This window comes from Oryctolagus cuniculus, chromosome 13 (genome assembly GCF_051225735.1).
Source record: "Oryctolagus cuniculus isolate XC-2025 breed Fujian yellow rabbit chromosome 13, ASM5122573v1, whole genome shotgun sequence".
Classification (NCBI taxonomy): domain Eukaryota; kingdom Metazoa; phylum Chordata; class Mammalia; order Lagomorpha; family Leporidae; genus Oryctolagus; species Oryctolagus cuniculus.
Window position 1 is genome coordinate 104,848,231 of NC_142879.1, and position 25,672 is coordinate 104,873,902.

At 40.5% G+C, this 25,672-nt stretch overlaps 1 protein-coding gene across 6 annotated transcripts in view; it reads left to right on the plus strand.

The window, feature by feature from the left end:
• The window catches only part of ANKRD26 (ankyrin repeat domain 26), a 116,333-nt gene extending 92,266 nt beyond the window's left edge, over positions 1-24,067 (plus strand). For 4 of the 6 annotated variants that reach the window (XM_051820961.3, XM_051820963.3, XM_051820962.3 and 1 more), the window contains 7 exons: positions 1,544-1,656; positions 2,876-3,005; positions 5,207-5,497; positions 6,310-6,527; positions 8,069-8,294; positions 19,582-19,627; positions 20,741-24,067. In XM_051820961.3, coding sequence (XP_051676921.3) covers positions 1,544-1,656; positions 2,876-3,005; positions 5,207-5,497; positions 6,310-6,527; positions 8,069-8,294; positions 19,582-19,627; positions 20,741-20,877 — 1,161 coding nt within the window. In that variant the 3' untranslated portion in view covers positions 20,878-24,067. Of the gene's footprint in view, positions 1-1,543; positions 1,657-2,875; positions 3,006-5,206; positions 5,498-6,309; positions 6,528-8,068; positions 8,295-19,581; positions 19,628-20,740 lie in introns of those variants that run through there. The other 2 variants (XR_016219275.1, XR_016219276.1) reach the window with 1 other exon arrangement.
• The last annotated feature ends 1,605 nt before the right edge of the window (positions 24,068-25,672 follow it).

Consider the following 25,672-nt stretch of genomic DNA (forward strand, 5'->3'; position numbering starts at 1 on the left):
AAATTTGAGTAATGGCTTTATCTGCATTTCTGAATTTCTCCTGTTATCTAAGCCTGCCATTATTTTGAGAATGCATTACTTCTAATGTTGGGAAGCAGAGGAAGCACAAACTGACTCCTGTTGCCAAATGGGAGTTGAGTGTGCATCCAAAAGGACTTCAGAAAAAGACTCCCCTCAGGTCGTGTCTCCAAAAGAAAGCAGAAAGTAATGATGTGCCCTCTGTCAAGTTTCGCCATGTAACAGAAAAGCAGGACAAAATATGTGGGTGACTATCTCAAGAGTGAGGGTGCTTCCCAAGATTAGAAAACAGCACTGCACTCAGAACAACAGCCATAAGCATCAACATAAAATGCGGAAGATTAGCTGTCAACTGGTTAATCCATACCAAAGAACGTTCGTGAGTGTGTGCTTGAGAACACAGTCCATGGGAAGTGAACCAGGTGAAAGTGTAAGCAGCCTCCTGAAGAGCGGAGGTGTACGACTACAGACCAGGCAACCTGGGCTGAAGCCTTGGGTTTTAAAAGTTATAGAAAAGGACAGCACAAAAATCCAGGGGTTTGTGCAATTAAAATGAAGCAGGGTTAGAGGAAGCAACAGAGGTGAGGGGAGTGGTCACTGTGAGCTGTTAAGCAGGATAAGGACTCAAAGGGTCCTGGGTGACCCTCAGGATTTTTGTATTGGAATTTAGTGTAAAAAAGGACAATCTGACAAAGAAACACAACAATTAGATCTATGGATGCCTCTTTGCATTAAAGAATATTAGAGTCACTTGAATGAGAGAAACAAGATAATAGAAAATCACAAGAATGAGGCAAGTTATGTATTTCATGGAGAAGAGTTAAGCCTTGTTTAAAGAGAAATGAAAGGTTGAAGCCCATAGAAGAGTCCTTACAGGGACACAGTGTTGATGTTTAGCTCCTCCTTCAGTCTGGTAAGGAGCTAACACTTAGTGTTTGATGAACAAAAACCTCTCCTTAGCAAGTCAATTTGGGCAATTTAAATTCCAGAAAAGATAATAAAAGTACAAACCAATTTGAGTGGTTTTCTGAAAAGTCTTATTTTTCATTTCTGCTTGGCATCAGCTTTATTAACTGCACTGATAAACTCTTGAAAAGCAATACTTTTAAGAATGAGTCTTTGGCCGGCGCCGCGGCTCACTAGGCTAATCCTCCGCCTTGCGGCGCCGGCACACCGGGTTCTAGTCCCGGTTGGGGCGCCGGATTCTGTCCCGGTTGCCCCTCTTCCAGGCCAGCCCTCTGCTGTGGCCAGGGAGTGCAGTGGAGGATGGCCCAGGTGCTTGGGCCCTGCACCCCATGGGAGACCAGGAAAAGCACCTGGCTCCTGGCTCCTGCCATCGGATCAGCGCGGTGCGCCGGCCGCAGCGCGCCAGCCGCGGCGGCCATTGGAGGGTGAACCAACGGCAAAAAGGAAGACCTTTCTCTCTGTCTCTCTCTCTCACTGTCCACTCTGCCTGTCAAAAAAAAAAAAAAAAAAAAAGAATGAGTCTTTAGGTTTTAAAAATTCTTAAAATTTTTTTTCACAGTCTAAGGATGAAAAGGAACAATTAAAGGAACTCACCGAGTTAAAACAATCTCTGGAATATAATTTGGGTGAAGAAATGAAGAAAAATGGTGAATTAGAAAAAGAGATAACTGAGTAAGATTTCAGTATTTCAGATTTCACCCATTCTTTAGTTGATTTAACTATGATTATTTATGAAAGCCTAAATAGAGTCGTTTTTATCTGCATTTTTAGAATCATTGTATTAAAATTTATTTCACAAACTTGCAGCACCATCTGAAAGCTTTTTGAATTCCAAAATTCAAAAAGCTTCTATTTAATGATTTCAGAAACAATAACAATGCCTTTGACACATGTCAGCTGTTCTTTTTGTCATCTCCCTTGAATTTTTACTTCTCAAGATGGTTTTGCTCTTTGATTATATTTCCTTCTTTTGGTATTGTCCTTCCCTTCAGCATTCAAATATGCAAATATAGGAAAACCAGTATCATTAACAAAATAAAAAATTATCATAAATTAGCTTTTTTTTTTAGCCATAAAACATGTTATTCAGACAAACTCATTTTCCAGATATCTCTCATGTGAAACTGAGGTGTACACATTAAACTTGTTTCTGTATATACACACATAAATCTTGTACATAAAAAAGTATGTGTACAATTTGAAGAATGAAATCAAATTTACAAAAGGAAAGTTTCCCATGCCCCTAGCCTGACAGCTTTTCTAAGTGCCTCTGAGTCCTTGTTTGTATAGATTCCAATCAATGTTTGTCATTTATCTTGTTCCATGTTTTCCCATCCTTCCTAGTGTAAGATGGCGCTAGTGGAGATCTCCAGCTGTCTTACCTGTGTCTTCGGATTTCCTTTCTTCTAGATCTCTTTTCTCCATTCAGACTTCACAGATGTTCTCTCTTGTTCCTTTTCTACTTTGGATGATCTTGATGTTTTGTGTCTCCTATCTTCTTGTAGACTGGGCTCAACAGATACCACATGTGTTTTTCTGTCTGTTGAAAACCATCTATAAGCATGCGTTTCTTCATTACTTTGGATACTAGTATCTGGGTCAGCTAATATTAAAAAGAGGTTAATGTTTTAATATACCAAATTGGATATTCATGATTTATAATAACTATATTGTAAACATTAATTCTGTCTACAATGTCAAAAGGACTTTTTCTATATTATTTACCTAAGATTAGAATTATATTCAAATGCTTTTAATGATAGATTGAAACAAATAAGGATAATTTATGGATTTCTTTTATGTGCTAGAACAAAAATATCTGTTTAAAAAAATTATTAAATGTTTACTCCTAACATCTTCGATTTATACCCTACTGTGTACACCCCTGCAGATTTAAGAAACTCTTAACAATGACAAAAACGAAGTTAAATGAATATGAAAATGGGGAGTTTCATTCCCATGGAGATTTAAAAATGAGTCAGCTTGAAACGGCTATTGAAAATAATATGCTAAAATACAAGGTAATTCTTAATTCTTAATTTGGGGGCTAAGAAAATCACTTAATTTGGGGAAGAAATATAAGTTTCTCAAAGATTTGAGCAGTGAAAAATGTTTTATGATCTTCTATAAAAAGGACATACTGTTGGTTGTCTTAGGTCTTAAAACCAGGCTGAAGATCTAAGGCCAAGCAGTATGTTGGGATAGGAATCCTAACGGCCTGAAGATTTGTGCACTGAAATATCTGATTGTTGATGTGGGCGACTGGCTGGAACCTTAATGGGTGCAGGCAGCGGAACACCTATTTAGAATACCTAGGCTGTCATCATAGCCCATGCTCCCCACAACTTAGGGGATGGGTCCCCAGGGCAAGTAGTCTGAACAGAGAGTCTTTTCTGAGTTTTCTTTTTTCACTAATTACTTGAGAGGCAGAGTTACAGAGAGAAAAGTTTCTGATCTGCTGGTTCCTTCCCCAAACAGCCGCAATAGCTGGAGCTGGGCCAGTCTGAAGCCAGGAGTTTCTTCCGGTCTCTCACATGAGTGCAGGGGCCCAAGCATTTGGGTTATCTTCCACTGTCCTCCCAGTGAATCAAGAGAAGTAGCCAGGACATGAACCAGCACCCAAAGAGGATGCCAGCGCCGCAGGCAGTCTTAGCCTACTATGCCACAGCGCCAGCCCTTACCTAGGTTTTCTCACTCTTTGACCTTACCTTTTCATAAGAAATGACCTGGGTTTCTCAATCTGTGTCCTTCCTGGAGAATTTTCAAGGTCCAAAAGCCTTTCTTCAATCTTACCCATCTCTGTCTTTTAATGCAGGCTAGCCAGCAGTGCTCTCGCAACTACGTCTTTTAAAAAACACTCGTGTCTCCTGTGAATTTTGTTAGGGTTCATGTCATTAGAAAAACCAGTCGTCTACGGCCATACCACTCTGAATCTGCCCCATCTCTTCTTCTGATCTTGGAAGCTAAGCAGAGTGGGGTCTGAGCTGTGGCATAGTAGGCTAAGCTTCCGTCTGCGACACTGGCATCCCATATGGGTGCCAGTTCAACTCCCAGCTTCTCTACTTCGAATCTGGCTCCCTGCTGTTGATGGCGGCCCAAGTGCTTGAGTCCCTGCAACCACGTGGAAGATCTAGAAGAAGCTCCTAGGTCCTGGCTTTTGATTGGCCCAGCTATGGCCATGGCTGTTTGGGGAGTGAACCAGCAGATGGAAGACTTCTTTGTCTCTAACTCTGCCTCTCAAATAAACAAATCTTTTTAAAAAAAACCAACATTTGCAATTTAAAAAAATGTTGAGGGGTTGATAGTGTGGTGCAGTGAGTTAAGCCACACCACCTGTGATGTCAGATATGACAACTGGTTTATTTCCCAGGTGCTTCACTTCTCATCCAGCTTGCTAATGCACCTGGGAAAGCAGGGGAAGATGGCCCAAGTACTTGGGTCCCTTCCACACCCATGTGGAAGACCCACATGGAGTTCCCTGCTCCTGGCTTCAGCCTGGCCCAGCCCTAGCCACTGCAGCCACCTGGGGCATGAATCAGTAGATGACACGCTTGCACACACATGCACTCTCCTCTTACTGCGTCTTCCCTGCCACCACAGATTCCTCTCTCTGTAACTCTGCCTTTCAAGTAAAATAAAATAAATCTTTAAAAATAAAACAGGCAGTGAGGATGGGGGGAAAGCAGGAAAAGAATTTCTCAAAGTGTGATTTAGAGCTATCTTAAGGAGGAAAGATATGAAAGTGACAAAAATAAAAGCCTGCAGCAAGTGAAAATGATAAATGGCAAAGGTGATGAAAATAAAGATTAAGAATCTACTACAGGCCAGCGCCACGGCTCACTAGGCTAATCCTCCGCCTTACGGCGCCGGCACACCGGGTTCTAGTCCCGACCCGGGGCGCAGGATTCTGTCCCGGTTGCCCCTCTTCCAGGTTAGTTCTCTGCTGTGGCCCGGGAGTGCAGTGGAGGATGGCCCAAGTACTTGGGCCCTGCACCCCACAGGAGACCAGGATAAGTACCTGGCTCCTGCCATCGGATCAGCGCAGTGCGCCGGCCGCAGCGCACTGTCTACTCTGCCTGTCCAAAAAAAAAAAAAAAAAGAATCTACTACAATACAGTAATATTGTATTGCAACTGAATTTATTTCAAAATTTGTTACTGGCTTTTTATTAGACTGTTCTCAGCCTACTCCCTTCATTACCAAACCATGTTATTTTATTCAGATTGATGATCTCAGAGCTAAACTAGAAACTGCATCTTCAAAATGTCTACATCTGGACACGACCAATCAAGTTCTTAAACAACAGATGTTGTCTATGAAAGCACAACAAAAGAAATGTGAAAAGCTAGAGAGGAATAAAAGGAAATTGGAACAAGAAGTAGTCAACCTCAGAAGTCTTATGGAAATGAATATGGTAGACCGTGGTCAAGTAGAACAGTATAAACGAGAGGTTGAAGAAAGAGCAAGACAGGATATAGTCGACAAATTAAAAGAAGTCAATCTCTTCTTACAGGTTAGTTTAATATGTATTATGCTTTCATTCCATTTACTGTAACTCATAGTTGACATATGTGAGGATATTGTATGTTTCTCTTAGGGCAGTTTGTTTTCTAGATTCTAGAAGCAAAGTGGCATCTGCTTCTCCCTTTGAATATCTGCTTCTTTCATTATAACTAAGCTGATCTTTCATCATTAAGCCTACTTGGCATAAATATACTGTTAGAAGGAAAAGAAAAGAATATGTCTTAGAAATTATGCCATCGTGGGGGCCGGCGCTGTGGCATAGTGGATAAAGCCACCGCCTGCAGTGCCATCATCCCATATGGGTATAGGTTTCAGTCCCGACTGCTCCACTTCCAATCCAGCTCTCTGTTGTGGCCTGGGAAAGCGGTGGAAGATGGTCCAAGTGCTTGGGCCCCTGTACCCAAGATGGAGACCTGGAAGAAGCTCCTGGATCAGCCTGTTTCCACAGTTGTGGCCATTTGGGGAATGAACCGGTGGATGGAAGACCTCTCTCTGCCTCTGCCTCCCTGTAACTCTGCCTTTCAAATAAATAAATCTAATGACAATTAAAAAATTATTCCATCCTGAATTGTTCTAAGGTGCTGTTCATTCTACAAATCTTTGAATGATCAGTTATATGAGTATTAACATAAGATTCTGTTTTATTGTAATTGAGATTTAATTCAGTGGATGTTTAAGATAAATATTTTTAAATTTACATTTCCAACAGTGCTGAGTCACTTAAAACTAAAGGAAACATTACATATACACTAACTCTCCAGGTTGTAATTATTTTTAAAATGTCTATTTCATTTCCTTTAGGCACAAGCAGCATCTCAAGAAAACTTAGAACAGTTAAGAGACAGTAACAGTGCTTCCATAAGGAGTCAGATGGAACTCCGAATTAAAGATCTGGAATCTGAACTCTCCAAATTGAGAACTGCTCAAGAAGATTCTAATAAAACAGAACTGGAAAAATATAAGCAGTTCTATCTAGAAGAATTACAAGTTAGAAAATCATTGTCAACAGAACTAAACAAGTAAGTCAAAATGCAGAATCATAGAAAACAAGTTAAACTCATTAATGTGGCTCGACGCATAACTTCTGTGAGACAAGTTCATGAGTGTAGCAGGAAATGAAAGGTGGCTAGACTATAATTTTGGAAAACGTTGATAAATGAACTTACCTTTAAAATTTTAGTCCAGGGCAATTTATATAAAAGTGAGTAACTTAGGGAAGATTACAGTGTAACCCCATCGTGCTACTGCTTCTGTCACAGTCTGGCACTGAGTAAATTAGCATTCCTTGACTGTGGTCATTGGTGTTCTCACTGTAAAGGCTAGTTTGCCTAAAGGCACTTTCTAGTTTTCCACTCATGTAATAGCAAAGACTGATACAGAGATGAAGAGAAGTGTGATACACAGGAGTTAAAACAAAACCCTGGTCAGCTGGGGATCAAGGTGAAGACAAGGGCAGGTTCCGCCTGGGACGCCCTGGTACCCGGGTCTGAGTTCACTGCCTTTCCAGCTGCTCTAGTTCCTTCTCATCCCCAACTCAGCCCTCTCGTTCTCCCCTAGAAGTTGTTGCTCTGAATGACTGCAGCATGGCAGATGCTTCCTAGTTTCCTCCAGGTAACGGGTAAAGCATGCTGTGCTAATGAAAGTAAAGCTGGGGACCAGGTGCTGTGGCCTGCAGCACCGGCATCCCATATGGGCGCCAGTTCGAGTCCTGGCTGCTCCACTTCCCATCCAGATCTGCACTGTAGCCTGGGAAAGCGGTAGAAGATGGCCCAAGTCCTTGGGCCCCTCCGCACACATTAGGAGACCTAGAAGAAGCTCCTGGCTTCGGATCAGCTCAGCTCTGGCCATTGCGGTCATTTGGGGAGTATACCAGCGGAATGGAAGACTTCTCTCTCTGGCTCTGCTTCTCTCTGTAAATCTTTCAATTAAAATAAAAATAATTCTTCAAAAAAAGAAAAGAAAGTAAAGCTGAAAAAACATCTTTGAGGGATAGGTTTTTAAATTCCTAAGTTGGTTCATGACACAAAAGTATTTCAGCCTTTTTTATTTATGTTTAAAGATTTATTCATTATTTATTTAAAAGGCTGAAATGGAGAGGCAGAGAGAGGTCTTCCATTCACTGGTTTACCACCCCCCCCCCCCATATGGCTACAACAGCCAGGCCTAGGCCAGGCCAAAACCAGGAGCTTCCTCTGGGTCTCAGGGTCCCTACTTTAGCCATCTTCAGCTGCTCTTTCTTCCTAGGCCATTAGCAGGAGCTGGACTGGAAGTGGAGCTTCTACCAGGCCTCTAACTGGTGCCCATATGGAATGCCCGTGGTACCTTACCCTTCTGTGCCACAATGCTGGGCCCAGGAATTACTTGTTAATGAAGAATCCCCCTAAGCTAATGTACTCTTTTAGAGTTCACTGAAAACCTATACTTGTGTACAGTGGGAGTGCTCTGATATGTTAGTGTTAAAGCTCTGTTTAATGGGAAATTCCATGTACTCTGGCAATATTTTAAAAAATGAGAGTCCTTTAAGTAATCCTTTAAACGTCTCACTTGTGCATCTTCACAGGACTAAGGAGAGGCTGGCAGAGATCCGTACCGAACTCCTCCTGGAGAAGCAGCAGAGGACTTTACTCAGCACCCTCACCGGGAGGCCAGTCCTAGAGGCTCCTTGCGTTGGAAATCTCAATACTAGTCTAGTGCTCAGTGGCAGCCTTATTCCAAAAGAAAACTTCCTGATTCCTACCTCAAGACCACAGCCGTCAACTAACAGCATGGATGACTATCTGACCAAGGTTAGATTCTCTTTTTTTCCTTTGGGCTTTAAATTTTTTATATATATCTTTCTTATTTTTAATTTGGTAAGTTACTGAGTTACAATGACTTATACATGGTAAGGACATTACCATCATTGTCTCACTGCCTAACTCTGCCTTTTTAAACAATATTTATTTGACAGTTACAGAGACTCGAGAGTCAAAGTGGTGGAATAGCAGGGAGCTTACTGCTCTAATCTAGGGGAAGATAGTTAAAAAAAAAAAAAAAAGATGGAGAGAGGGCAGTCTCAGGAAGAGTTAGGGAGAAAATGGCAGAAGAAACTCCATGCAAATTAGAGACACTGTGGACCTGTGTGGAGGGTGTGGATACGCACAACTCGGGACCCCAGCAGCCAGGTGCCTCAGCACCAGCTTTGCAGTGAAGTGACACCAGACTGCAGCGGCCCAAGCCACTGGCAGTAAAGCTGTAGGAAGAGCCTGGCATGAGTCCAGCTTATAGCCCTGCGGGGGACAGTGTAGTTATAACACAGAGGGTAAAAAGCAGGGGCACATTTCTCTGTCCTTGACCACTTGGCCCCAGTGTCCTGTAACTAGCCAAGACAGGGCAGGTGCCATTTTGGACATACACAGTAGCTGCACCAGCTAGTGTCCTTGCACCCAGCTAAGATGTGACAACTGAGTCTGGATGGGAGAACTGACAGGGGGCTAGGAGCTCGTTCCTGTGAGAGCCATGTGCACTAGACTGTGAAAACACTGGCTGCATGGGAGGGTGCAGGGAGTGGCTGGGACTTTGGGCACTCACTGTGGGTGGTTCCTTGATTCCCTGGTGAGGATCATTGCTGCAGGATCTGTGTTCACACTGAGGACTGCATAGATCCCTTGTATGGTTCCTGTGGCAGGCGCGGATGAATAATGTACTCACTGGGGCAAGCACCCAGGCATTGGTCTCCCTTGAGAGCAGGTGAGTGTAAGAATATGCCAAACAAACAAACCTCCCCTCTGATTAAAAAAAAATTTTCAGGGGCCCAGCACCGTGGCTCACTTGGTTAATCCTCCGCCTGCAATGCCAGCATCCCATATGGGTGCCAGGTTCTAGTCCCATTTGCTCCTCTTCCAGTCCAGCTCTTTGCTGTAGCCTGGGAAGGCAGTGGAGGATGGCTCAAGTGCTTGGGCCCTGCACCTGCATGGGAGACCAGGAGGAACCACCTGGCTCCTGGCTTTGAATCAGCGCAGCTCTGGCCATAACGGCCATTTTGGGGGTGAACCAACAGAAGGAAGACCTTTCTCTCTGTCTCTCTTTCTCACTGTAACTCTACCTGTCAAATTAAAAAAGAAAATTTTCCACGCCCAACTTGGTTGTCACCTTCAACACTCCCCTCACCCTGAGCACTGAACAGACCTCCTTGACCACACCCAGCACACACCTCCAGGAATTCACTGAAAGAACTGACACTCCACTAAGTCACAGAGGCATAGTCTAAAGATAAACACCATCACAGGAAGAAAAAAAAAAGTATCACCAAAAATGCCTAATAATAAACACAATTCAAGAAACAATAAGGAAAACAACATTGTGCCCCCAAAAGAACACAACATGTAAATACTAGAATGTGAAAATGAAGAGATTGCTGAAATGCCCGAAACGGAATTCAAAGAATTGATCCAGGATTACTTAGAAGTAATCAGAAGCAAATTCATGGACTAAAGAAATCAGTACATGACATGAATGAAAATTTCTCCGAGATTGAGATTTTAAGTCAAACGAAATACTAGAATTAAGGTATTCAATAGGAACAAATGAAAATATGGCAGAAAGCCTTAAGAAAAGACTCAGTGAGGAAGAATAAGGAATATCCACGTTAGAAGACAAATTTATGGAAACTTCACAGGCAGACCAAAAAAAGAAATTAAAAAACTAAAAAACAATGTCAGATTTATGAGATACTATCAAACAACCCAACATACAGGTTCTAGGAGTTCCTGAAAGTGTGGAAAGAAAGAATGGATTAGAATGCCTTTTTAGTAAAATAATTACAGAAAACATCCCTAATTTGGAGAAAGAAAGGTACATCCAAGTACAGGAAGCACATAGAACTCCTAATACACCTGACCAAAAAAGATCTTACCATGATACATTGCAGTCAAACTCTCCACAGTAAAACATAGAGAAAAGTTTCTAAAATGTGCACAACAGAAATGCCAGTTTACTTTCAGAGGATCTCCAGTTAGTCACAGTGGACTTCTCATCAGAAACCCTACAGGCTAGGAGAGAATGGTGAGATATAGTCCAAGTCTTAAGAGAAAAAAAAAAAAAATGTCACCCGGAATACTGTACCCTGCAAAGCTCTCATTTATGAATGAAGGTGAAATAAAGACCTTCCATAACAAACAGATTGAAAGAATTTGTCACCACCCATCCAGCCTGAAAAGATGCTTAAGGATAAGCGCTGCATACAGCAGGGCCAAGTTGTTACTTATCAGTAGTCACCTTGAATGTAAATGGCCTCAACTATGCAGTTGATACAAACTGGCTAAACGGATGAAAGAACAAAACCTATCTATTTGCTGCCTACAAGAAACACGTCTCACCAACAGATGCATGCAGACTGAAACTGAAATAAGATAGTCCATGCTTACACAAACCAAAAAAGAGCTAGTGTAGCCACCCTAATATCAGACAAAAACTTTTAAGAGACAAAGAAAAGCATTATATAATCATTAAGGAATCAATTCAAAAGAATTTGTGACTATTATAAACAAATGCACCTAATTACATGGTAGCTGGTTATTTAAAAGAAATGTTAATGGATCTAAAGGGAGATATAGACTCCAATACAATAGTAATGGAGGACTTCAGTACCTCACTTTCAGCAGTGGACAGACCAACCAGACAAAATCAGCAAGGAAACGAGTTAATCAACACTATAGACCAAATGAACATAACAGATATCTACGTAACTTTTCATCCTACAAGTGCAGGATACATATTCTTCTCACCAGTGCCTGGAATTCTGTCTAGGATTGACCACATGCTAGGCCTTAAAGCAAGTCTCATCAAATTAAAAAAAAAATTATTTTCAAAATCATATCTTGCATCTTCATGGACCACAATGGAATGAAGCTGGAAATCAACAACTCAGGAATCTCTAGGATGTATGCAAACACATGGAGACTGAACAACATGCTCCTGAATGAACAGTGGTCATTGAGGAAATCAAAAGAGAAATCAAATTTCTGGAAACAAATGAAGATAAAAATATATCAAAATTTACAGGATATGGCAAAAGGAGTGTTAAGTGGAAAATTTATAGCAGTTGGTGCCTTCATCAAGAAACTGGAAAGGCACCAAATAAATGAGCTATAAATGCATATCAAGGACCCAGAAAAACAACAGCAAACCAAACCAAAAACTAGAAGAAATAATTTAAAATTACAAAAGAAACTTTGGGGCCAGTGCTGTGACACAGTAGGTTAATCCTCTGCCTGTGCACCCACATGGGAAAGTGGAACAAAGCACCTGGCTCCTGGCTTTGGATCAGCACAGCTCTGGCTTAAATAAGAAGTCCTAAAAAAAAGAATTAAAACCAAAATAAGAAATGAAAAGCTGGATTTTTGGGAAAATACAAAACTGACACACCATTGGCCCAGCTAACCAAAAACAGCAGGGAGATGATCCAAATCAATGAAATCAGAAATGAAAAATGAAATGTAGCAACAGACACAACAGAAATAAAAAGAGTCATCAGAAATTACCAAGAGCTGTATGCCAACAAATCGGGAAACCTAGAAGAAGTGGGTAGATTCCTAGACACGTACAACATAACTAAATTGAGCCATGAGACACAGAAAAGCTATATAGAACAATAACCAAGATGGAAACTGAATCAGTGATAAAGACCCTCACAGCATAGAGAAGCTCAGGACCAGATGCCTTCACTGCTAAATTCTACCGGCATTGAGAAGAACTGGATTTAGTTCTTCTTTAAAACTTCAAAACAGTTGAAAGGGAAGGAATCCGCCCAAATTCTTTGTATGAAGCCAGCCTCACCTTAATTCCTAAACCTGAAAAGGATGCAACTGAGAAAGAGAACTACAGACAAGTTTTCCCTAATAAACATAGATGCAAAAATCCTCAACAAAATACTAGCAAATTGAATCCAGCAACACATCAAAAAGAACAACATTCACTGAGACCAAGTTGAATTTATCCCTGGTTCAATGTTTACAGATCAATGTGATACATCACATTAAAAAACTGAAGAACAAAAGCCATATGATCCCCTTAATAGATGCAGAGAAAGCATTTGATAAAATACAACACCCTTTTTCATGATGAAAACTAAGCGAATTTGGTATAGAAGGAATATTCCTCAACACAATCAAGGCAATTTATGACAAACCCACAGCCAGCATCCTATTGAATGGGGTAAAGTTGGAAGCATTCCCACTGAGATGCAGAGCCAGACAAGGATGCCCACTCTCATCAATGCTATTCAATATAGTCCTGGAAGTTTTATGAAAGCCATTAGGCAAGAAAAAGAAATCAAAGGGATACAAATTGGGAAGAAGACACTGTATCCCTATTTGCAGATGACATGATTCTATGTACAGGGGATCCAGAAGACTCTACTGAAAGACTACTGTAACAGATAGAAGAGTTTGGTAAAGTAGCAGGATATAAAATCAACACACAAAAATCAATAGCCTTTGTATACACAGACGGTGCCACGTCTGAAAAAGAACTAGTATCAATCCCATTCACAATAGTCACAATAAAAATCAAATACCTTGGAATAAATTTAACCAAGGATGTCAAAGATATCTAGGTTGAGAATTACAAAACCTTAAATAGAAGACAAAAAATGGAAAAATCTTCCATGTTCATGGATTAGAAGAATACATCAAAATATCCATACTACCAAAAGTAATCTACAGATGCAGTGGATAATCGAAATACCAAAGACATTCTTCTCAGATATAGAAAAAAATGCTGAAATTCATGTGGAAACAGACACGAATAGCTAAAGCAATCTTCAACAAAAACAAAGCTGGAAGCATCACAATACAGATTTCAAGACATACTACAGTGCAGTTATAATCAAAAGAACCTGGTACTTGTACAGAAACAGAGAGATAGACCAATGGAACAGATTAGAAACACCAGAAGTCAACTGAAGCACCTACTACCAACTTGTAGGCATTTTTCAGAAGAGGAAATCCAAATGGCCAACAGACATGTGAGAAACTGTTCAGGATCACTAGCCATCAGGGAAATGCAAATCAAGACTACAATGAGGTTGCACCACACCCCTGTTAGAATGGCTTTCATACAGAAATCAACAATCAACAAACGCTGGCAAGGATGTAGGGGAAAAGGTACCCTAATCCACTGTTGATGTGAATGTAAACTGGACCAGCCACTGTGGAAGACAGTATGGAGATATCTCAGAAATCTGAATGTAGACCCACTGTACAACCCAGCCATCCCACACCTAGGAATTTACCTAAGAGAAATGAAATCAGCATAGGAAATTGTTAGTCTGCCCCCCCCCACCATGTTTATTCCAGCTCAATTCACAATAGCTAAAATATTCAATCAGCATATTTTATGTCCATCAGCTAAAGACTGAAGAAATTATGGCATATTATACAGTAGTTAAAAAAAAAGAAATCCTGTCATTTGCAACAAGATAGAACTGGAAATCATAATTAGTGAAATAATCCAGTCCCAAAAGGACAAATATCATACATTCTCCCCCTGACCTGTGATAACTAACAGAGCATCAAAAAAGTAACCTTTGGAAGTGAAATTAACAGTTCAAGATGCAGTGACTTTAGCCCTTGTCTTGACTGTTGAGGAGCAGGGTATTTTTTTTCATACAGTTTGTTAAACTCTTTACTTACTATAGAGTTAATCATATGTGTATAAAGTTAATTGAACATAGATATTAGTAAAAAATAAAAAATAAATAAAAAAAGAATGGTAATTGGAGAGAGGATGAGGAGGAAGGAGTTTGGGTGTGGGTGGATATGATGGGAAGAATCGCTATATTCCTACATGTTGTATTTATGAAAAGCATGAAGTTTTGTATTCCTCAAATAAAAGTTTCTGGGGAAAGAAATTTTATTCAGTAGTATGTAACCAAAGTGCACATTTTAAATTTTTTTCAAAGCTGCATTTAAATTACATTTTAGAAATTAATTTTTTTGCATAATACCTGTAAGATATACTTTTAGATACTTTGGCTTAATTTATGAGTGATTTTGGTTTGACTGTGTTTACTCTTAAGGTTACATTGCACTTTATTAAGCTTTCTTCCCCCTAGTAAATGAAATGCACCCAGACACTTAACCAGATGGATATTCATGATTTAAAGGAACCCAAAATAAAGTTTTGTGAACCACACAGAATTGTACCACCAAAAGAGATAAATTTGTCTCTAAGTTAAAATTTTTGCCATTTTCTTAAATTAAAAGCCCCTTACTATTTTACTTAATAGCGTGTTTATCTCAGTTTTTGTTAAATGCGTCTACAGTATGTTTCAGCCCCTGCCAGTGTGGCCATCTGGGGAGATCCCTCTCCCTGTCTCTCCCTCCCTCTCTGTAACTCTGCCTTTCAAATAAATAAATCTTTAAAAAATTAGCTTAATTCATTCCTCATTCTATCATATTATAAAGCAAATTAAAATTCATTTGAATAGGTGCATCACTAATTAGTTTTTTGTACACAGAATTTTTTTGACAACTGAAATTACACAATGTATTTCAGTTTTATGGAAGATTTAACTTACTCATTGATCAATGAACTATTTCCCAGTTCTTTTCTCCTTGACAAAATACATGAATTTTTACAAAACAAATGTAGTTTATAAACCAAAAAGTTTAATTTCCTTCGTATATTAACCTGTTTACAATTTGATCTTGGATTGCACTGGTTTCAATGGTCAAACTTGACCTTACTAAGTTTGACTTCATACTTAGGGTTAAAATATTTGAGTGCTCCTTTCAGTGGGGGATCATATCAAATCTTAATTTGAAAACATCAGTTGTTATGCAAATATGCTAGCTATGGATGTGTATGTGTATGGTATGTATATGTTCCATTGAAATCATCTCTGAAAGACAACGCAACATTATTTTCTGGCCTGTAATTCCAAATAGAATTCCCATAACCTGTTGGTAAATTAACACCGAATGATTGAACGTGTATTTTTTTTTTTTTTTTTTTTTTTGGACAGGCAGAGTGGACAGTGAGAGAGAGAGACAGAGAGAAAGGTCTTCCTTTGCCGTTGGTTCACCCTCCAATGGCCGCTGCGGCTGGCGCACCGCGCTGATCCGAAGCCAGGAGCCAGGTGCTTCTCCTGGTCTCCCATGGGGTGCAGGGCCCAAGGACTTGGGCCATCCTCCACTGCACTCCCTGGCCACAGCAGAGAGCTGGACTGGAAGAGGGGCAACTGGGACAGAATCCAGCGCCCCAACCGGGACTAGAACCCGGTGTGCCAGCGCCATAGGCAGAGGATTAGCCTATTGAGCCATGGTGCCGGCCTTGAACGTGTATTTTTATCTGCTGTGCCTGGCCACTGTTGCCAATTCCATTGCATTTCTCTTTCTGAAGTCTTCCTTCCAACCATTCAAGGAAGAAACAAAACGTTTCTCTGAATGTCATTTTGTCATCTTTCACTCCAGGCTGGGGTAGTGGGTTAGGCAGTGAGTGAGACTCCATCCTGAGTTTAGAGTAGAGGCATCAGACAAAGGTCCACAGTGCGAGGAAGTGGCTCACACATGCAGCCACAGTAGACTTCCAAGCGCTGTGTGCCAGGTCGCACACTTGTCCACACTGCTGTAGGCAGAGGAGGCAGATGATGTACCCTTAGCCTGCGGCAGGCTGCCCACTACAGAGATGGCGGTGGATCTGAGGCCTGACTGTGGGTAGAAGCCAAACAAGTACCTGCAGCCTGCTTGACCCACGTTCACCCAGTGGGCAAGTTTCCCCTCTCACAAGGAAATCAGAGGGACCGACTCTTAGTCCTGACCTGGAAACCTGAGGCCAAGGAGGTGCCGGCTCTCCTATTGCTGCTGCAGTTAAGTTATAACTGAAACGAAGTCCGTGTCTCTGTCCCGACTCAGTCCAAGTCGGCTGGTAGAGAGAAATGCCCTTGGTCTTCTCAGTTATCAGTGTGCCATGACGTGGGTAATTGATCTGCGGCTTCATCTTAGTAAACTAGGTCTTCCTTGGAGACAAAAAAACATGATCTTTTAGGAAGGATCTCCTCAGTTATATTTCCTTGATTCAACCAAACGCTTTCTTCAAGACCCTTGATATTTGTTTGTAAGAGCTAGTACTGGCCGGCGCCGCAGCTCACTAGGCTAATCCAACGCCTGCAGCGCCGGCACACCGGGTTCTAGTCCCGGTCGGGGCGCCGGATTCTGTCCCGGTTGCCCCTCTTCCAGGCCAGCTCTCTGCTGTGGCCCGGCAGTGCAGTGGAGGATGGCCCAAGTGCTTGGGCCCTGCACCCCATGGGAGACCAGGAAAAGCACCTGGCTCCTGGCTTCAGATCAGCGCGGTGCGCCAGCCGCAGAGGCCATTGTGGGGTGAATCAACAGAAAAGGAAGACCTTTCTCTCTGTCTCTCTCTCTCTCACTGTCCACTCTGCCTGTAAAAAAAAAAAAAAAATAGTACTATGTAACTTATTGAGTGCTACTAATGCAAGTTGTGGTATTCATTTCTATTCCTTTTTATTCATAACCTTGGAACATACAGAGAGCTACTCTTTATGTTTTATGCCTAAACATTAAACTACATGACAGAGTTTTATATTTGCATTTTCTGTTATATTTTAAAAATCAGTGTATTTCAAAAGGAAAATGAAAATATTTTAAAAAGATTAATATCTGTATTTTTCCTGCATGTGAAGGAAGTAGCTGCCATAGACTTGAGTCCACAGACAGAAAGCCCATTCCTGCCTAGAGGCATTTGGCTCTGTGGCCTTAGAAAAGCTCCAGAACGAGCCTGTGTTGCCCTTATGTAAAATCAGTGACTTTTACTAAATCAGTGACTCAAACACACTTTTTTAAAATGCACAACTTGGAAAAAAAAAAAAACTGCATAAAACCATGTAACATAAAACAGAAACAGAAGGGCCATAGCTTTGGCCAGCAGGTTAAGCCACCATCTGCAGTGCCAGCATCCCATATGGGTGCTGATTTGAGCCCAGCTGCTTCTGTTCCAATTTGGCTCCCCAGTAAAGGCCTGGAAAAGCAGTGGAAGATGGCCCAAGTGCGGGGCACCTGTACTCTCATGAGAGACCTGTATGAAGCTGCCAGCTCCAACCTAGCCCAGCCCCAGCTATTGCAGACATTTGGGGAGTGAACCAGCGGATGGAAGATCTCTGTCTCTTCTTCTGTTTAACTTTTTTTTTTTTTTAAGATTTATTTATTTGAAAGAGTTACAGAGAGAGAGAGGTCTTCCATCCGCTGGTTCACTCCCCAGATGGTTGCAACAGCCAGAGCTGTGCCAATCCAAAGCCAGGAGCCAGGAGCTTCTTCCGGGTCTTCAACATGAGTGCCAGGGCCCAAGGACTTGGGCCATCCTCTACTGCTTTCCCAGGCCATAGCAGAGAGCTGGATCAGAAGAGGAGCACTGGCGCTCATTTGGGATGCCGGCACTTCAAGCCAGGGCTTTACCCCACTGTGCCACAGTGCCGGCCCCTCTGTTTAACTCTTTCAAATAAATTGATCTTTAAAAAAAAAAAAACTAAAATAAAAAAATAGACATTGAAAAAATCATTTAATATTTGCCAGTTTTCACTTATGAACATGGTTAAAACACCCTAACCTACCAACCTGTACAAAACCACAGCCTCCGGCACTCAAGACCATTTTATTAAGCTCTGCCCTTCCCAGTGCAGCCCCTGCCCTGTGTCTTGGGTCTTTCTACCCAGGGAGCTTCCACCTCTTAGCCCATGGCTGAGCCTCAAAGGCAGTTGTCCTCACTGTCATTACTTTTGTAAAGTATTTGAGGCACAGAGGCTGGAGGGGAGACACCCCCCAAAATTGGAATGGAGACAAGTATCTTCATAGAGATGCTATGGCAAACAGTCTCTGAAAACAGGGAAATCTACTAGTCAAGAACAATTTGTCTTTAGCCCTGTCCTTTGTAAAGGGATTTGCATTGCACATTATCACTTTCACCACAAAGTATTTATTATGTTCAGCACAACACTATGTTAGGCTCTGTTTTGGGTGTTTAGTGAGAGAATTCACTTTCTACCGAAGATGTATATAAGAATACCTTAGAAAGGGTCACTTTCAATATAGTTTAAAATATTTCCATTTCAAGTTTTGTTGATAGTCATGTTTCAGATATGGCTGTAACTGCTGAAAAGAAATCAGTTAAAATGAAAGAGTTAATACTGTTTAAGTCTCACCTAGAATTTTCCTTGTTTTTGAGCAAATTTTCTCCACAGTTGTGTCCATATGAATCAAGAAATATTTAGTCATAATAGAACATAATATTTTGATCTTTTGACAGTAAAATTTTCATATGTTCTGACAGTGCCACTTTTGTACTTATGTACTCTGCTGGAAAATGAACAAAGTAAATGTAATTTTCTAAAAATGAAAAAATAGAAAGTTCTTTTTAAAAAATATATGTTAGGGTCCCGTGCTGTGGTACAGCAGGTTAAGCTGCTCTCTGCAGCACCAGCATCCCATATGAGTGCTGGTTCAAGTCCCAGCTGCCCCACTTCCAATCCAGCTCTCTGCTGTGGCCTGGGAAAGCAGCAGAGGGTGGCCCAGGTGCTTGGCCCCTGCACCCATGTGGGAGACCTGAAAGAAGCTCCTGGCTTTGGCCTGGCCCACCCTGACCATTTCAGCCATTTAGGAAGTGAGCCAGCAGGTGGAAGATCTTTCTCTGTTTCTTCTAACTCTGCCTTTCAATAAATAAATAACTTTTAAACAATAAAGTGAAAAAAACTCATTAAACTTATAAAGTTTTGCTAAGAATTACAAAGTAATTCATTATTAAATTTGTTTAACCTTTGCACTAATAAAACACTAATCTTGTCAAATAATGTGTATTCAATAGACTAATACTAAGTGTACTTTACAATGAGATTAAATAGTATTACACATATATTCTGTATTAAGTAGGAATTTTATGTGATTGTTGTTCCTATTGAAGTAATCCTCAGTTTAAGTCTTGTCTAGAAAAGCATTATTTAAAGGCCATGTTTTATAAGTGCTAATAGAATTCTCATAACATACCTTGTTTAAAAGTTAATGAATAATATTTGACTTATTTCAGATGCGGCAGGAGTTGGACAAAAGTATAACTAGAGAACTAGAAAAAGGTATGTTGCCAAGATTTGTGAATTAAATTTAGATTCATTGATTTCTGAAATAAACTATAAATAGGAAAAGGCTTTCATTTCCACTGTTTGGTTCATAGATCCTTTATTAAAATTTTCTTATAAGTAATGAAATAAGTGAAAACATTCATAATGAAGAAATACGTATTCCTTATTCACTCCTCGTGTTCCATAACTTTGAGAAGTCTCAAAGCAGCTCTGTGTGTGGTTTTCTTTTTCCTGGCTATATAATTTCTTCATTTCTGCCCGAGCACTGAGGCTGTTCTCAGCAGACAGGCAGGCCTCCTGTCTCGGGTTCATGGTGGTGACAGGAGGCCCCCAAATCACAGACTCCACTAGTAATACCTAGAAAGACAGGTACAGCTGCACCAGGGGTAACTGTCATACAGTGTCATACAGTGGCAGGTGACATTGTTCATCTGTAATCATTGACCTTGCCACTGGTGCACCTTTGGCCCTGAGGAAAAGTTCCAGATTCCACACCCACATCAGTGTGGTTCTTGTCACGTTATTCAGCTTTCTCTCTTGCCACATATCCTACTCTGCCCTAGCATTAGCCAAATCAAATGACCTTGAATTCTACAAGGCTTCTCCCTCACCACCAGCTCTTGGCATGCGTTTCTGCTTCCCTCTCTAGCTGGTGGACTTTCTCCAGCCTCTTGGATATCAACTGATGGGTCACCACCAAAAAAAATCTACACTGGTGATACACAAATAGGATAACTGTCCCTTCTGTGTGGTCCAGCAGTATCCTGGCTTATCCCTGTCATGGTGTCCGACTGTGGGAAGTGCCAGCTCCTTTGTTTTTTCAGGTTACAGGATATCACTACTGAGGGCGGGACAGTATCCTCTCCTTGTAATTCCATTGGTTAGCACATGGTTGTTGAATAAATCAAGGAAGAAAATTTGGAGCACTGTATCTAATGTACAGTGCTAATTAACTCAGTGCACTTCTATGGGCAAATTATATTTAGTGGTTAATTTCATACTGTAGTCTTGAATACTTTTCCTTCCTCTTAACAGTGATGCAGTTCAACTTTTTAATACTGACATAGAACTCGCTGAGATAAACAGTAGAATTCTTTCTCTTTCCAGCTGCTGCTGAATTTGAATCCCAGCCCTGTCAAGCTGCTCCTGTGGCGCCTACAGCCAGGTCTAATCAAACTCAAGATCTACTGCTGAAAGCATCCCAAGAATATGTCCAGATTTTAAAGAAAAATTATATGCTCTGAAGGCTAATAAAAACTTAACTAGAGAGTTTCCATAACATTTATGGTTTCCTACTAAACAGATGTGAAAATTTCCATGAAAGGAGAATATTTTTTGTATCATGACTGTATCATGAAAATTTATGTGGTATTTTAAAGTTTTTCTACCACTAAACTTTGAGCAGGTTTTGCAGATGCAAACCAGTATTAAATCTTAGATACTCCAGGTGTACAAGCCGCAGCTGTCATCTAGCACCCAAACTAGCAGCTTGTCATTCACCTTCAGCAGAGTCCACTGATGGCTTGTTTGTATTTTCCAGTTATTACCTTAAACACAGACTTGAAGATTTAGAGATTATTTTTCTATTGGTACGTGACCACGGTCAGTGTTTGGATATATTATACTTATCGTGTCAAACTTCAAAGTACTGATGTAGAGATGTTTCCTTACAGAGAAATAATGTCTTCCTGTGGCCTTTCGTCTTTGTCTGCTGATTTATTATTTTTAATGATTGGGGAACAATCTTGAAATTAGAGAAAAGTCCCAAGGTTTGGTACCAAGAGTTTTCTCCCCTGCACTGTTTGAGGGGAGGCTGTTGACACAATGCTGTCAGATGTGATGACTAACGCAGGCGTTTCCTACAAGTGAGACCGTTTGTTCCACGTTAACTACAAGGCAACCTGTATGATAAAGCGACAGTGATGCGTTCCATCTTTTAATCTCAGGCTCTTTTCATGTAGTTTCCTTTCTAACCAAAGAATCCCATCCACATCCACGGATTGCATTTCGTTGGTGTATTTCTCGGGTCCTTTCAGTTTGAAGTAGTCCCTCAGTCCTTCCTTGACTGTGAGTCTCTCAGTTAGGTTTCTCGGATGTTTCATGAGGACTTGAGATCATGCACTTTTTGGTGAGAGTGTCACACAACTGATCCTGTGGCCATCCCTGCACACTCTCACGGAACGTGCACCTTTGATTTGTCCCATCCCTGGTGATGTTAAGGTCATTCTCTAAAGGCGGTTTCTCACTTTAATTGCAGGGAGTACAGGGGACAATCCTTTGAGACTCTCTAAATGACTATGTTCGTCATCAGACTTTCAGCATCTTCTTTGACTTGCGTCTATATGGACTCATGGTTGACTTTATTCAGTGGGTTCTAATTCGTTAGTGTCTTTTTAAAATTTGTCTTTTAAAAATGTTCTGACAACTTCATACATAGAGCAAAATTGCAGTAGTACAGAGAATCCTTGGATGTGTTCTTTTATTTAGAAAATGTCTTAATTTACAGATTTCTAAAGGGTTATTTCAAAATGTAAATCAAAGAAATCAGCAGGTGGAAAGCAAAAGCTATTAGTCTATTTGACATTGAACTAGCACCTGATCCTCTATTAAAGTATTGAGGTTTTTACAATATTCTTAAATAGTCTAAAATCTTTTTTAAAACTGCAGCATCTCCTTTTAATAGTTTTTGTTTAACTGGCGACTGTCAGTTTTCTAGCCAGCTCCAGTAAGCTGTTTTCTCGTCCCTCGTTCTGAATCTGTTAAAATTGTTCCAAGTTATGGGATGATTCCATGTGCTAACTCATTTTTTTATTTGCAATTCTTGGGCTAACCAAAGAGACATAGATTTTGTGTTCTGTTGAAGTAATCTATTGCATTTGCTTAATGTCGCTGTTAAGTTCTGATTGTTTAAAAACAGCTAAGTTTTAAAATTTATGGTCTGTTTAAGTATATACTTATTCTAAAGCATTTAGGTAATTGCTTTGTAACAATGACCAAATCTTAGTCTATATTATGTCATGATCATTCTTGGCATCCTAGACAGGTATTAAAAAAAAAATCAAAGTTCCAAATTTCTTGGACTTTGACACTTCCAGTTGGACCCTGGAAATATCAAAGGATATATCTCTCATCTTGTAGATACCAACTAATAATGCTATTTGGATTGTATTAAAGGTATGGTCAAGATGTGAAGTGGTGCTAAATTTTAAGTTACGGTAATATAAAATGCTATTGATATAAATGTCCAAAAGTTAAAGTCTAATGATCTTTTGTTATCAGACATGATGGTTATCTTACTTAGAAAAGCCCAGGGGCTGGCGCCGTGGCAAGGTTAATCCTCTGCTGCAGCGCTGACATCCCATATGAGCGCCGATTCTAGTCTCTGCTGCTCCTCATCCAATCCAGCTCTCTGCTGTGGCCTGGGAAAGCAGTAGAAGATGGCCCAAGTCCTTGGGCTCCTGCACCCACATGGGAGACCTGGAAGAAGCTTCTGGCTCCTGGCTTTGGATCGGCACAGCTCTGGCTGTTGCAGCCATTTGGGAAGTGAACCAACAGACAGAAGACTTTTCTGTCTCTCCCTCTCACTGTCTAACTCTGCCTCTCAAATAAATAAAATCTTTAAAGAAAGAAAGAAAAAAAAAAAGGCCCAGAGGCCTAAAAAGGATGTTTTATAAAATCCTACAGGTGCTTTCAAAAATACTATGTGGAGTAAGCAAGTACCTCTTCTTGTTGGATAATGAGCTTACAGTTTTAAAATTCGCTATTTATATTCTTGTTATCATTATTTTCAATCCTCCAAACACTAAAAATGAGAATTGCTGCTCATGAAATTAAAACATTGTTGGTTCTGTGTTTAAATGTGTCCTTTTACATTCCAAAGGACTTCTTCTCCTCTCCTCTATTGTGTTCGATACTTTAGGACAGTTTTATAAGCAGATACTATAAGCCAATAATGTATTACAGGTTCCAACTTAGAAAAAGTATACTTAATTCAGATTATTAAGAGCCAAAAGTAATTCTAATTAATGGTGGTAATTTTAAAAATCAGATTTTAAGAAACTCTTACTGACACTGCTTTATTATTCTATCTTGTATGTTATATGTGTACATATTATATATCTACATGGGAAAATTTATTAAAAGATCTATTTTAATTGGCTTATAAATATCACTCATAAATATAAACTGCTAAATTAAAGATACTTTTTCGGTACAAGTGATGTAAGTCAGTATCACATGTTTTAATTTTTTGGTAAAAATTAGAGATGTCTAAGTTATTAACATGTTTGTACATGGGTTTGCTGGTCAAACAAGTTAAACTTGTGTGGGCATTTAAGCAATGTTTCCAAATACATGTACTCTTGTCTTGAAATTTACAGAAAGCATTGGAACTTTTGGCAAATGTTTTAATGAATTGTTATTTAACAGTTAAAATCGTTTGCTAAGTTGTCATTTGATATCGTTATTGTCAGTAAGCGATCTGGGGAGGCCCTAATGTTTCTCTATTCTCTTCCAGATGAGAAACTGATCCCATTCTGAGGGACTCTTCAGGATGTACAATTTGATCTTTAGACCTCATAAAAGGGATGGCTAACATTTATATAATTTATATTATATATATTATATATATTTATATATATTTATTTATATAATATATATAAATTTATATAAATATATAAATATATATTTATATATATTTATTTATATATTATTTATATAACATTCTGTAATAGCATAGCCAAAATGATAGCTTAAATTATGATTTCATAGCTAGATTTACTGTGCCACAGGCACAATATATGGGCAAAACCTCACTTTTCAAACCAAATGAAGGGAGAGAGTTTTACTAATGACTTAAAATTTTATAGATAAGGTGGTCATCATTTTGATGTTAAAGTGAAGACATAGCTTTCCTCATGGGCATTGTCTACCTCACAGAAAAACCACTATCAGAGCATGCCTGTGACTATAGATTGCTAGTTTAGGCCACCAAAGAGCACCCCCTTGATTTGCATACTCTTAAAGGTTTCCTCTGGTCTGCTTTAACAAAAACCTGGAGGACGAGAAAGCTAGGCAGCAGAAGCAATGTAAACTAGGTGGCAGGCCAATTAATGCCTGTTTTACAGATGATCTGCCCTCAGAGAGACCAAACAGGTCTTGGTTTTTGATGTGGAAAGCCAAGGCTTCATCAGAAGGCAGCTTATGAAGAACCCTGGCAGCTCTGCCAGCCAAGAGTTGGGTCACGGGAAACGGACCTGCCCTGGAATTGAAGGACTCCCAAGGTCAGAGCTGTAGGCTTCATAAGGCTGTCAGCTGGAAACCCCTTCACTCGGCCCAGCTTCCAAAATGGCCATTGCTGTCAAGCGGATGGTGAGCGAGGCTCAGCAATGTTGCAGGCAGAACCAGAAATTTACTCAAATTGTTTTAGAGGTGCCGCCCACCTTCTCTTCAAGCCTGCTCTCCTTCCAGGCCAGCTAGGTAATGGAAGTCAACAGGGTGCCTTCCCTAAGGAGGTTCACACTCCCTTTGATGCAGCCCATGTGAAGAGATGGATAGGGCTGGGCCTCATAACTGGCAAGGCCTTAAAGCCCACCTGATTATTATCAAACCCCTTTAATTAAAGCTCCTACTTTAATTTCCTGTCTTACATAAAATTAGTGGGGCTGATGCTGTGACATAGTGCGCTGGACAGCCGTGGGGTGCCAGCATCCCATGTGGGCGCCTGTTTGTGTCCCACCTGCCTTTCTGATCCAGCCCGTGCTGATGGCCAGGGAAAGCAGTGGAGGATGGCCCAAGTCCTTGGGTCCCTCTACCTGTGTGGGAGACCCAGGAAAAGCTCCTGGCTTCAAATCGGCCCAGGTCTGGCCATTGTGGCCATCTGGGGAATAAACAAAGATGGAAGACCTTTCTGTCTCTCCCTTTCCCCACCTTTAACTCTACCTCTCAAAATCTTTAAAAAAAAAAAAATGGTTTTTTAAAAATGTTATTTGAGAGGCAGGGAGAGAATGGAGGGACGGGGGGACGGAGAGCTCCCATCCA